Consider the following 14,156-nt stretch of genomic DNA (forward strand, 5'->3'; position numbering starts at 1 on the left):
AGATTCTGATTGATTAGTAGTTTCTCATTAATTGAATTTTCTGCTTTCAGACTTGTGCTCGCATTCTCAATTTCCCCAAGGTATTTCAAGATGTTAAAAATTAATATAGGAGTTTCAATGGCCTGGACCTCTATGGTACCATTGTCATAGAAGTTCATGGATAAAAATAAACTTTCATTATTCTCTTCTTTGTTCTCCATTAGAATCTGCCAGCCATTGCTAATTATTTTCTCTGCAAAGTAATGAAAGTGCCAACATATGGATGAGTGCCATGCATCAGCATTCACTGTGTAAAAGAGCTGGTTAATGATGTTGCTCTCGTCTTTGTTCAGAATCTCTCGGGGTTCCCGCTTAGCCGCATAACACTGTTTGAAACATTCAGTTCTTTTTTGCTGGGCCTTCTAAAGGGTAAGGCCAAACAACAGCAGTCATTGCTGTTATCACGGTTGGTTTTAAAATGATTTTCTTTGTTTAAGAATCTCTAACTGGGATTAGGAAGGAGGTGTCTCTCATCTGGCTAGCTTGTAATGTATGTCGTTTTTCCTCATGGAGTTGATTTTCCTCCCTCATACAATGTCCTAATACTTTTTTTTCAGCTCTGTTCAAGCTGCCTCCAAAATTCCTTTCTTTATTCAAGCCTTTTTTTCTCATTCTTGCCCTGCTCGTCAATAATTCTGTTCTCATTCACAAATATCGTTCATCTTCAGTGAAAAGATGCAACCCCTGAGTAGAACTTGAACAATGACCAGTACAATAGCGATTGTAGTGAAATTTCAGTTTCACCTCATATTTCAAAATGTTATAAATAATAAACCAGGAGCTTATCTAAAGCATGACCTTTTAATCAGCAAACCTCAGGATTTTCAAATTCACAATTCATCCATTGTGACATCATAGTATGCAGACAAGGAGTACTGCCACGTGATTGGTTGAGAGTTTCCATACGACAGAAGCTGTGAGAAAAAAATAAGGCTGTCTGGATGTTTTGTCTAAATCAGTTTCCTCTAGGGACGCTGTAGACAAGACTGCTTTCCACACAATTTCAAGTCATGCAGTCACAATCACCCAGCTTATTTCCCCAATGATCTTTAAAAATAAGTCCTCTAAAAATTTCTCAGACATGAAAAACCCATTTTCCAAATCCTTCCGCTCTCTCATTTTGGCAAGAGTATGGTTTTGGCAATTGTGAGCATAGGTGAGAATAGATTTTGGGCAGATTTGAGATCATGCCCCGAAGAGGTCCTCTGTCTATTTCTGTTCCCTCTGATGTTTTACAGTTCCTAAGAAAACCATTGTCCATATCTGCCGTTGCCCATCTATTTAATTTAGATTTAGGTTAACTGTGCCAACAGCATAATACACAAGAGCGTACCCTTAAATGCTTTTGCCAAGCAATGAAAACATACCCTGGTATGGACATGTAATGTCAACCCTCAGTCAAATAAAAAGTACACACACTGCTCACATAGACTTCAAGTAATCCATATATGAACATCTAAAATACAAATAGTGTCACCGGTAACTTACACAAATGGCATGGACTGGTATATGTCAGATATCTTATACCAAGGCTGCCTAATTCTCTTCCTGGCAATCTGCCATTCTGTAGGATTTCATTCCAACCCTAAGAAAGCACACCTCATTCAGCAACTAGAGTTCTCGTTGAGCTGCTAATTAGAATCAGGTGTAGTAGTAGAGTCAGGTGTGCCAAATTAGGGTGAAAATGAAAACCTACAGGATGATAGATCTCCAGCTACAGGACTGGGCAGCCCTGTCTTATACTAATGGTGTGGACTGGTGTATCCCTTTTGTTTCTTAACTGCAAAAATAAAATGAGATCGAACTCAATAAAATACGACACAAGAAAAGTTTGAATGTTACATATAGCCATTAAGGACATTTATTTGCCATTCACACGACAGTCAGAAATTTGTCATCAGTAACTATTACATGGTCTATTAGTGCTGCTGATTTGCAACCATGTTCTTTCAAGTAAGGTTTAACCTGAAAATAAAAGGGTGTAACCGTTTTAAGAATAAATGACTCATTGGTTTAGGCATCATTTCACAATATGGCAGTCAGGTACTTTCAATACAGGAAAAACAGCACAACACCGTAAGTCTTCATTAACAGGTGGGCATGAGACAATTTGAATGAAGTAAAATGAAAAAGGAAAAAGGAGGCTTGTTTAGTACCTAATAAAATTCATTTTATTTCACTCCATAACACTCAAAGGAATAGCTTTCAAAAAATTTTTTTTTTTTAAATTTAATTATCAGTAACAATCCCACGGCACATCACATTATTGCATGAACTGCCACAGACCATGCTGTCAGTATTAGAAACAGTAAATGTGGGGAAAACCAGACACACAAATTGTATTTTTAAAGATCTTTCACGAGTCAAAACCATTTTAGTTCATGCCATAAAAAGGTAAAAGCAACATAATAATGAACTGACAAAGTCTGTCAAACCATATTTCAAATATCAACAAAACGGAAATTAAACCAAAAATATTAAAAGAAAAATCTTAGACCAACACTAATTTCAATACTTTAAATTAAAAGCTGAAAGATTGGTTTTTGTTTCTTTAATACTTTGGTAAAGTATTCATATGAAACCTTTCATGGATCTCAGTTTTAAAATGGACTCTTCTCAACCAAGCCAATGAATAGTTCCCACCTTAGTGATAAACGGCAGACATTTTGTGCCACAACAATCACCACACATCTGAGGTAAAGTAGGAAGGCTAAATAAAGGTTCAATTTTCTTTGTTTATGATTATATTTCCAGTTTTGGAAAATCAGTTTTAAAAAGAGGCCATAATATCCTTCAAAATCTTTTGGGGATATGTGCTGACCAAAAAAAAAAAAAAAAAGTTGACCTACTAATCATGTACCAAAATTCTAAATAGCATTTTTTCCCCCTTCATTGCAATTTGAATATGCAGTGTTGCATTATCAAGGACTTCTGGCAACTTCAATCATAGTTAGGGTACACTTCAGTAGATATACACCAAAGTATGTGAGAACACATACAGGGAACTTGCTATGCATACATGCATTCACATTCCTGAGTTTGTGAATAGTACTCAGTATGTCAACTGTTAACTAACACATTGTAGGTAGTATGCAAGTACACCTTTGGAATATGGCCCCAGTTTTCCAAAGTCTCCTGTCCAAATACTGACAATGGCCAGCTCCACTTGGCTTCAGAAGGCAGAGTGGACTGGCTGCTTTTGTAATTTCTAATGTTGACTGTAAAGTGCTTATGAGCACTTACCACATGGGAGGTATAGCAGAAATAGTCCTTTATCATTACTAGTAAATATTATTACTTTTAGAGGGCTTTATACTTCATTTTTTATCACATATTTAAACCTGACTGATCAATAGGACATTTGAAAAATAATATGCAGTAAAAAGAAAAAAGAAAAAAGAAAGCCACCTCATGTTATACTACACCACACCAATAGGTGGGGCTGAAGTCATTTTTCAAGATTCATCTCACTCGAGCAGGCTAATGTCTCCACGTCATAGACGTGTACGTAAAATAGGGTTTCTCAAGATGGGCCTGTGCACTTCTCTGATTCACAATCTCACCTTAACTGAACCATTTAAATGTCATTTTGATGAAAAACCATTCCCATACAATTTAAGGCATTTTCGCTTTGCATGTCGAGTACAAATTTGTCATGTCATTTTAGGAGTAGAACTTATGACTCAAACTCAGTACATCTGAGTTTTGTGAAACAGAACCCTCAATTCAAATGTACTCTGTTATCATTAATTACCATTATCATTACTATACTACATATAGACATATACATTAGTCATGAAATCTCTGGTTTCCTTTTACTGCAGTTTCATTAGCTTTGCAAACCAAAGAAGTGTGTTTGCACCAATCAACTGCCTCAACTGTGATTCCGACACTGCGATTCATACATTTTGGGACAGGTTTCTAATGGTGTGGTTATGCCACAAAACAAGTCCGAAGAAACACACTGAGCTCCTACTTCCAAAAAAGGTAAGGCTAAAATTAGACCATGACCATAGAAACCAGAAGTTGCCTATGGGGCCACTATTCAAGATGACCATCAAGTAAAGGCAACTCTAGCTGGTCTAGCTTGTCAGTTACATTTCTCTAGTGCTTATTTCATTTACGATAGCGGGTCTGTACGTGGTTTTACTTCTGCTTCATGGGAGGAACAAAAAAAAAAAAAAAAAAAAAAAAAAAAAAACAAAGTTCAAGTTCCTGGTTTGTAAGAAAAGAGTACTGCTCTTCAGAAAATCCCCATTGTACTTTACTTCTATCTGAACACAAATTCAATCTCAACCCATTGGGAACACCGCCATTAGAACTGTGATTGTGATTGATTAATAGCAGGCCAGGAGGGTTGTACTTCGACTGCAGCACACAGCACAGCATGTTAAACTTGTTTTTACATATTACAGGTATTTTTATTTATTAGGGGAAAAATTACATGCTCTACGAAAGTATTGCTCATGAAGAATAATTTAAACACACTTCAGAACATTTAGAACAGTAAAAATGTCAAAAAACCTTATTCATACCTGACGGGAGTCAGTTACCAAAAATATGTTGTTGTTTTTTTGTTTTTTTGCAAGAGCAGTTAGACTTGAACAATATCTCATGAAATATGAGCCACTCCTTAATGTTGTTTTCGCTGCTGAGCCAGGTTTATGAAAGGAAAATCAGACAGAAATATGCCAAAGAGGTTGAATAAAAATAAGACAAGAGAATGAATATTTAATACTGAATAAGTGTCATGCAAGAAATTTGCGGAACTGAATCTGCAAATTTATGGGGGGAAAGGTACTGAGCAGAAGACACCCTCTGCAGTGTGTCTCTGTGTAGAGAAAGCTCACCAAAAAATGTAATCTTGGAAAGTATTTGTTTTCACTTTCACAGATCTCCTATTGTCATGCTACAGAAATGCTCCAGGTAAAACAGGATTTTTTAAAAACCTTTACATTTGCGGGGGAAAATGAATCAGTTAAATGCAAAATTTTTTTCAATATTTTATCAAATACAACCTGCAACTCACTAAAATTAATTGGTAATATTAAGGAGATAAAATACAACCAATTAAATTTTTCCTCCTGGGCAAATAACAGTAAAATTGAAGGTTAAATTAATTACTGGCCCAAGCTGGTTCCTTTTTAGCGAGAGAACGAAAACATTTCTCTCTGATGTATGTCAAACCACAATGCACATCTGACATTTTTTACTAAATCTGGCTAGCAGTGTAAATAAACACATTTTGCACAGTACCATTGTTGTTATAGAGCTTGGCAATCAGTTAATGACCATTTCTGGAACATGATGGGTTTTTAAATCTTGAAGCAGGAGTACGGGGGTAAAACCCAGAACAGATCTTTTTACTTCAGTCCATTTTCTAGATTTGGGAGGGTTATGGGTTTTGCTCATTGTAGCTATCCAGCTAACTCAGTAATCCGGCTTTGTAAAATATCCCCCTGGTCTCCACAGTGATAGTCTCTGGAAACACATTCAGGAACATGTCAAAGAAACTGGAGTTGCACAGTGGCGCGCTCCAGCATTCAGTGGTACCTATCGGGTTTTGTGACGATCGGATGATAGCACAGACTATATGAGCTCCTGACCAGATCAGATAAAAAGTCAGCAAAGCACAGCGGGCAAAACGTCATACGCAAAACCACCCCCTGTTAACTCAACAGGAACTGAAAAACAGAATCCACCTCGCATCATACCTGATGAATTCAAACAGACAGTGACCAAATTATTTTCGACATGTCAAAAAAAGATTGGGAGCCCATAAACCAGAAGGATTGGTTTAGAGAGGCATCTCATACCTTGTGAGTTGTGACATTAAGACCTAATGTTTTCTTACAATTTGGTCCCGAACTTAAAAAAAAAAAAAAAAAATTAAAAATCCAATCGGGAGCCTGCAACTCATATAAATGTACGCCAACCCTTAGTATGGGAGAGCCACCCTAGAACAGCACTCAACTGGAGAGCATTTTTTTCCATGTAAATCATAAAACTGCAGCCCTCTGTCCTTGCCTGGGATTCATTTCAATAAAAGTCAAGTTACACTGTCAAACTTTTACGGACTAGACTGATGTGGAATAACCCTCGACTGGCTTCCAAATCTTCAAATTACCAATACTTTGTACAGTGCCACAGCCCTGACATTGAGAACGTGAGGCACAAAATCCAGCTTTGTTTTTGCCGTTCTAAATGAAATGATCTAAACTCAAAAAAAAATGTATATGACAAGGGGGCATTCTAACCAAAACACTGAATTATTTTATATCAAATCTGACTCATTTCTTCCCCCTCTATCCCTATTAAGGAAGCCGTGAGCCTGTTTATTTGTCTCCCAATCCAATCAGAGTACAGTAACACTGAGTGTCGGCCAATATCAATCTAATACCTATATTTTTTGTTATTTATCTTTTTTAAATTATTCAACTTCTAGCCTATACACAAGAACAGCCAGCTTGGCTTAAAATCAGTAAAGCAACTCTCGGGCGAGCAAGGTAAGCTAAAAAAAAAAAAAAAGAAATTATACAGAAAATTACTCATTTTGCTTAAGAATAAACAGGCCAAAATATGGCGGGTACACAATATGGCTGGCTGCATTTTGTTTTTTCTTTAATGGCCTCCTAGCGCACCATTATCAGTTGGTACAGACTTTGAAGTAGTGCTGTACGATATGACCAAAATATAATATCATATTTTTCATATACTGTAATTGACGGTATGACAGGATTTGATTTTCCAATGAAAATTACAGAAGTAAACTGAAAGCCTACTCTGACTGTAGAAAAATATGGGATCAATCAAAATAAAAATTAATTTCACTATTTTTATTGGGAGCATGAACACTACTAGGTGTTAAATATTGAATATTTTAAAATTGGATAGTGAACAAAAAACCATATGTTCAGCCGGCAAATGTCAGGCTAACATACAAAATATTCAAGCAGAAATGTTAAAATCTAGCTTCTAGGTTTGTAATTCAATGCAAACATATACTTCTAGGTAAGACTGGGCGATATACCACATCTATAAGATTATGGAATGTTTCAAGGATACAGTCTAATAACAATCAACGTTGCCATGATGTATTGGCTGTGTTTCTTCTCCCGCCCCCTTTAATTGTACCTTGGCACATCTCTGTGCGTGTTGTTTGTAAAGTCATGTCACGTTTTTTTACATTTTTTTTTTTTTTTTTTACATTTTGCAAGTTTCATTCAAACCTGACAATTCACTTTAAGGTCACTTCTTTATCATACTGTTGCAACGAACAATTTTTTAAAAATTCATTGGATGAAAAACAATAAAACACAGTTCATATACCAACACAAATGGTATATCAAAACCACATACTGCTGGGTGAATTCATACTGGTAGCTATATCCTACCTAAAAATAAGCCCTGCTTTGAAGTGGTGTAGCATTATCATCAAGCTTGAAGATTCCAATAAAAGACAACTGCAAAATGTCAGCATACTCCTTTGAGTGGTGTTTCTTTAGATGCTTTATCACGTTTGTTGCATTGTAAGAAGCTGCGTTAGTGTCACCCTTGAAACACTGGCATTGCAAATGTTGCACGTGGTCGTTCCACACAGCAGACATCGTAGCAGATGGCTGCGTGTTTCATAAACAACAGCCTAATTCACGGTGGTGAATGAATGGTGGTTTTTCACAGGAGTGCATTCAGACAGCTGGTGTAAACGGAGTACAGACAGACTAAAAAAGTGCAAAGGCGAAGCTTTGCTACAGGCAAGAATTAGCCTAAGTTTTGTAGTATCGGAGAGAATCAGATTCAGATTGGGCGTATCCAAGCCGATCCATAGATCGGATCGGGACATCCCTAATCCCAATATGAAACATTTCACTGTGATCTATGAATGAACCAGTGTTGGCGTATATAGCCAGTCAGCTAATTTAGCCAGGGTAATTGGCGGAAACAAAAACCTGCATACACATCGGCACTCCACGACTGGAATTGCCCACCTCTGAGTTAATGTGACCTGGAAATTGGGTTTACCCTGGACACACCAACACAGGGAAGAAAATCCATATTCCCAGCATTTCCAATGATCAAGCTGGAACTGCCTCAGAATGTTTCTCGGACTGCGATTACTGTACATTCTACAGTAGACCTCCCTGGTTGATTGTGGCCATTTCATCTTACTGATTGTTCATATGAGACTAAGTGAAGGAGGATGGGTGGAGTTAGGCTCTGACATGCTGTGCACACCAATAGTCCATTTCCCCACGGTTATAAAATTTGTTCATCATAATAATAGTTATTAAATGTAGGCTAGCCAAACATTACATCACAGCCAGTGCTATCATCATCTACATTGTAACTACTTTGCACAGCCAATGTGAAAACCTGGTGCAGAAAAATGCAAAAATGCAACAGTCCCAAATACCATTGTCAAGCTGTTGGTCACTACCATTCAGCCAGCTACGGCCTCAGGCATTCCAAACAGCCAGCACCTCATCCCAGACCTCTCTTGGTCTCTCAACACACTTCTGCCAAAGGTCATAAACTGAAATTACTCCCTCTTTTCCTCCTTCCATTATACATGAACATACACCATACATTTAAAAATTATTAATATTTTAAAAACTAAATTTAACTAAATCCCACACCAACAGAATATTGTGTGGAGTCCATAAGAGAACAAGGATGAATTTGTAAAGCAGACAACTCTTTCCCTGCAATGAAGTAAGGCTTTAAAAAGCCTTTTTAAAAAACAAAATAATATTAATAATAAAATATGATGTTTACACAGTCCGTGCTCACCTCAGAATCCTCAAAACCCATCACGCAAATTGCAGGCCATCATTCACAGCGTTAGAATTAGTGCTTCGCTGTGACCCTGTGACCTGCGGTTTGACCTCTGACCTCTGCCTAGAACTGGCCTCATCCTGTGCCTCTCCGGGTCCTAGTTGGCGTGGGGTTTGTCGTCGCCCGCGCCCGCCCCCGGGGCCTCTCGGGGGGCCGGCTTGTCGCCGAAGTTCCAGTCGACGGGGTTGAGCAGCTGCATGGTCTTCTTGTGGGTCCAGATGGGGTTGATGAGGACGGTGAGGAGTGCGAGGCCGGTGAAGAAGAGCAGGCGCTGCGGGAGCACCACATGTCGGTTAATGGCGTCCCAGTGGCACCAGCTCACCCACCACATGTAGTAGGTCAGCACCATGCGGCAGTGAAACATGTGGATCATCACCCACTGGTTGGCCTTCCAGAAGACTGAGCGTGCCCAGCCGGCCTGCAGGGAGGGAACACAGCACACAGACATGGGAGAACCACATCTTTGGTAGGTAGCATAGAAGAGAAACATGGGATGGAGTGTAGTACAGTGGCTAAGGAGTTGGTCTTCTAATCGTAAGGTTGCAGGTTCGATTCCCTGGTAGGACACTGCTGTTGTACCCTTAGGCAAGGTACTTAACCTGCAGTGCTCCAGTATAAATCCAGCTGTATATCTGGATACAATGTAAGTCGCTCTAAAGTTGCGTCTGCTAGAAACAAAAAAAAAAATGCAGTAGCGGTTTTCCACCAAAAGTCACATAAAAGCGCAAGAGCTTTCATTTGTTACTCCAGGTTAAACGGGAAGAAACCTACAGGAGCTGACCACTGGGGTTATAAAACTCAAACTCGCAGAGCAGTTAAGATCCGCCTTGGTTCGTTATGAGTCGAATTGCTAAATTGAATGAGGGTGGGGATTAATTAGACTAAGTGGTCATGCGCTACTTGACCAAACAATTCAAGAGTGGAAAATATTTGTGCTCTTTTTGAACAGAGAGCTTACCCTAATCACCAATTCAAACGTTCCCTCTAAATGGGAATTCTGACCTTTAGTGAGTGAGCAGTTTGTCATTTTTCCCCCCAAACCACTTCAACATACACCACGTCCCATAGTTGCATTGGTCAACACAGTGAGCGCTGATTGGTTAAATTTGGCTCGTGTAGCGGTGCTGAATTTGGTCTTTTCAATTTACTGCACTACGTATAGTTAAACGCGTGCTAGCTGGCTACAATTCATTGGATCTCTACCGAGATTTGCTATTTGAAGACGTTTGAGTAAACTGGCATCTAATGTACACTACATTCTTGTTTGTGCTTAGAGTTCGGTCTTTTTCAATTTACTGCACTATGTATAGTTTAACGCGTACTGGCTGGCTACAATTCACTGCATCTCTGCCACAATTTGATTTGACTGTCAACTGTATTTGAAGACGTCTCACCAGCCCACCAGTCTTGTTGATTTGATTTTTTGCAAATGACACGCTATGGAATGGATCCTTCAAAATGTGCCTTTAGATTCATTCCACTTAAATGTAAATAAAAGACCTTATTTAAATGTAAAGATGAAAAATGATTTAATGCACTAAGGTTAGTAGGGAGGTTTTCCGTGCAAAAACTATGGGGCGTGGTTTGGGGAAAAAAATGGCGCGAGCAGTTTGGGTGAGAAATGAGTGTATCATTCCAAGTCCTTTCCTTATAAGCCTCAATCTTTTGAAGGTTTCTCTCCATTCTTTTGAAAGACAATGGAAAACGTTACCCAGAAAAATCATTCTTAGATTCAGTTACCCTAATTGAAAATAAAGTTCCCAGCAGAATGAAACACAGAAATGCAACAGCTCTTGAAGATTGCTGATCTAGCAGTACAAAATGAACTGTGCAATGAACCTAAAATACCTCTTCAAGAGGAAGCGAAACAAAGGATGTGAGACTTTAGGCACCTTTTTTTACCGTTCTGCTTCACTTGTTGTTCCAAAATTAAAGTTTAGAAAGGCTGAGAAAAAGATGTTCCTCTTTCTTTGAAAAGCAACTATGCCTCACTTCACAGTTGCTGCATGGTGAAGACAAGGTATCTCCGATTCATATCATCATCATTTACATGATCTTTAACATGGCAGTGTTCAGGGTTAATGCTAAACCCATAAAAGGAAGGGAGCTGTAAATGTTGCAGCAGTTTCCCCACCCTAAAAATCCAAGCAATGGCTGATCATAATATTTTATAATTATAACATATAGAACATATTTAATAACTTATTTAATAATTCATTTCATAACATATTCTGAGCAGCGGCAGAATTAATGCAATATAATTAAGCATTAAGCTGAATTAATAAAATACGAAGCTTCAAAGTGACATCAAGAAGGCCTTGGTAGGTTAGAGGCAAAAAAGTAGCTTAATTTCATCAAATAGTCATGCATAGTGCACAAAAAAGAGAGGATCTTGTGAGGTGATTGAACCTGTAATGAGCTCACTCAGTTCAGAGGCATGAGGGTTAAACTGAGTTTAACATATGACAGGGGGCCCCCAATCCTGATCCATCTGAGCCACCATCACTACCTGTTTTTGTTTTTGCCTTTAAATTTATACTCAGCAACTAACTAATACTCAAAAACCAAGCTACAGTGAGTTTACCATACTACTACGTTGACCGATTAAATAAACTGCTGACCCTGTAACTCTGCAGGTCCAGGGTTGGGGACTCCAAACCTGTTGAGAGCCTCAAGCATACCTTTAGAAACATCCACGATATACAGGTGAAGGGCGTGCTCATCTCTAGGAGCAGGGTCACCATGGGTAGGAAGTGGCCCAAAGAGTCCCACACCACCGCCCCGGCGTACCCCGACAGAGCGAAGAAGTGGTGGGTGGCCAGGGGGAGGTCGAAGCTGCGGAAGGCCACGCTGGAGGCGTGCAGCGCAATGTTCTCAAAGAGGAAGAAGCCAGTGGCCGTCAGGATGGTGAACCAGGACCAGTCTTCCTGGCCGGCCACCTTGTCCGCCGACAGGGCGGAGTCCTCGGTCAGTGCCCGCAGGCCGGCCACCGAGCTCTGGACCCCGAACACGGCCCGCGTTGCCGCCAGGTTCCAGAACACCTTCTCCTTGGCCTGCAGGGAGCGGTAGGTGTGGAAGCTGAGGGCCGAGAAGACGTGGCAGAGGAGGAAGACGCCGGTGTAGAAGGCGAAGCCCAGCCCTATCAGCTGGAGGCACGCAGCCCAGGAGGAGTAGACCAAGGCAGAGGTTTGGGGCAGAGGGAGGCTGTCCTGGACAGTGGCCATTGCTGTTGTCACGTTAGTCTGGGTCTCAGCTGGAGATCTGGCAACCTGCTACCATGCATGCCCATGGATCACCAGTCACTGGCCTGCATGAACCAAGACAAAATACTGTAACCAACAATATCTTCCTATGACAACTTTGACTATGCATAAGCGGATGTCGCAAGCTCTCCTTTCTGCAGCTACACTTCCTAAAACATTCAAAATAACGAAGTAGGGATTTAAATATGAGGTTAGATGGATGAAGTTGACTTTCAGTATTGCTTAATTATACATGCATGTGTATGTAACTATATGTGGATATCCAAGGGGGTATACGCATGTATTTCTATGCATGCATAAGTGCATGTAAATGTATGCATGTAGGCCTACAGTCAAGTCCGAAATTACTGACACCGTTGATGAAAATGAGAGAAACCCGCTGTATAAACGAATAGATAATGGGCTATAATCCATGCTCAAATACGAAAATTTTATTCTACGATTATTCTTTTTTAAATAAATGTTTCATTAAGTAGGCTAATGATGGCATCTCAGACTCCAGACTTAAACCCCGTCGAAAACCCAGTGTCTGAATTGAACAGGGCAGTCCATAAACACAAACTATCAAGGATCTTGAAAGATTCTGCTCGAAGAATGATTCACGATTCCTTCTAATGTGAATTATAAACCGTTATAGGAAAAAAAAAAGAAGAAAAAAAAAAGCTGTCATTATTCTTGCCAGAGGAGGCTGCACCAAGAACTTATCAAAGGGATCCTAATAACTGTAAACCAATAACTGTAAACAGTTTAACTGCTAATCACAGAAAAACAACAAACAAAATATTAACGTTAACTGCACATGTCTGTCTGGCACAAACTATTACGTAGCTAGCTACTGGGCAGACGCCTGAAAGTACTTGCAATTGCAAACTATGCCAACTATCAAAAGCAGTAAGTAGTTAGCTGAAGAGTTAGCATAACTCTTCAGCACAACCTATAACATCGGCCTACCTAGGATTTGTTATTCAGCCTAATGTTTATCAGTTAGCGAACCTGGCTAACACCGGTATGGCGAACAAACAAAAAGTCGAGCGGGTCTGCGCATGGCTTACAGATTGCAAACTGCTTGGATGCCTCTACACTACAAAGTTACTCAAAGCAAATTATACGATACTGATAATTTGAGGATTTAATACAGTCACACCAAAAGTACCCCAAACACATTTTACGACAGAGAAAATTCTAACATTTAGTAGTGAACGTTCCCATAACCCTTAAAGTTAGCTAACTAGATATTAGAAAAACATACTAGTCACCCCTTATTGTCTTTAAAACCAAACACATTGCTACAGTCACAGCAAAGATGTTCTACTGTACCAAGAAAATAATACACACTGCACTCGGCAATTCTCACCGTCAGTGAATCATGTGCGGCATCGGAACTGTACACTCTTCAAAACACGAAAAGGAGCGTTCTTAAATAGCTGCTGCGAAAACAGAGATAATAGGCAGTCAGATGTGCATCACTCTTTTCGAGCGGAGACCCCGCTACGTTCTCTTACTTGGGACCATGTGACTTCGATTTGGTCATGTGACATGATTCTCGGTTCGTGACAGTCGAAAAAGAACATCCCCCTCCGCTTGCGTTCGCTAGAATCACACAGGACGTAAGCCAACGCAGGACAATATATGCCAAAATAAAAGTGATGATGTGCAGTAAAATACATCTTTAAAAACACGTTTTGAACGTACAAAAATGCCAAGCTTGTCACACATAAAAAGCGCCCTCTAAGTCATGACTTTCATCTTGCTAAATCTAAAACGTTAAAAGTACTGATATCAAAATGAGGCCACGTTACAACAAACAATATCTTTACTCACAAATTAAACAGGTTCGGTTCAAAAGCAATGCTACATAGTGTTTCCTAAATTATTTAGTGTAACGCTACCCTGTGATTTTAAATCATCTAAAGATAATGTCGTCATTTTTGCGCTCTGTTTGTTATGTGTAGCATAGGGCCACCAGTTTGTCTTCACCATGTGACCTGCAGATATTTAAACTGGCATCTAAATCATTAT

General features: G+C 39.4%; 1 protein-coding gene across 1 annotated transcript; it reads right to left on the minus strand.

The window, feature by feature from the left end:
- Positions 1-1,869: 1,869 nt before the first annotated feature.
- Positions 1,870-13,658, minus strand: cln8 (CLN8 transmembrane ER and ERGIC protein). The gene is made up of 3 exons (XM_035429929.1): positions 13,492-13,658; positions 11,556-12,181; positions 1,870-9,292 (listed from the first exon to the last, which is right to left on the minus strand). Exons 2-3 carry the CDS (start codon positions 12,096-12,098, stop codon positions 8,972-8,974), a joined length of 864 nt encoding a protein of 287 aa, XP_035285820.1. The 5' UTR covers positions 12,099-12,181; positions 13,492-13,658; the 3' UTR covers positions 1,870-8,971.
- Between the last annotated feature and the right edge of the window lie 498 nt (positions 13,659-14,156).

This window comes from Anguilla anguilla, chromosome 1 (assembly GCF_013347855.1).
Source record: "Anguilla anguilla isolate fAngAng1 chromosome 1, fAngAng1.pri, whole genome shotgun sequence".
NCBI classification, from domain to species: Eukaryota; Metazoa; Chordata; class Actinopteri; order Anguilliformes; family Anguillidae; genus Anguilla; species Anguilla anguilla.

Excerpts from the sequence above, each read along its gene's own strand:
- cln8 (XM_035429929.1), bottom strand. The coding sequence starts at position 12,098 with ATGGCCACTGTCCAGGACAGCCTCCCTCTGCCCCAAACCTCTGCCTTG. Across the intron at positions 9,293-11,555 it reads TATCGTGGATGTTTCTAAAG|GCCGGCTGGGCACGCTCAGT; the intron begins GTATGCTTGAGG and ends CCCTCCCTGCAG.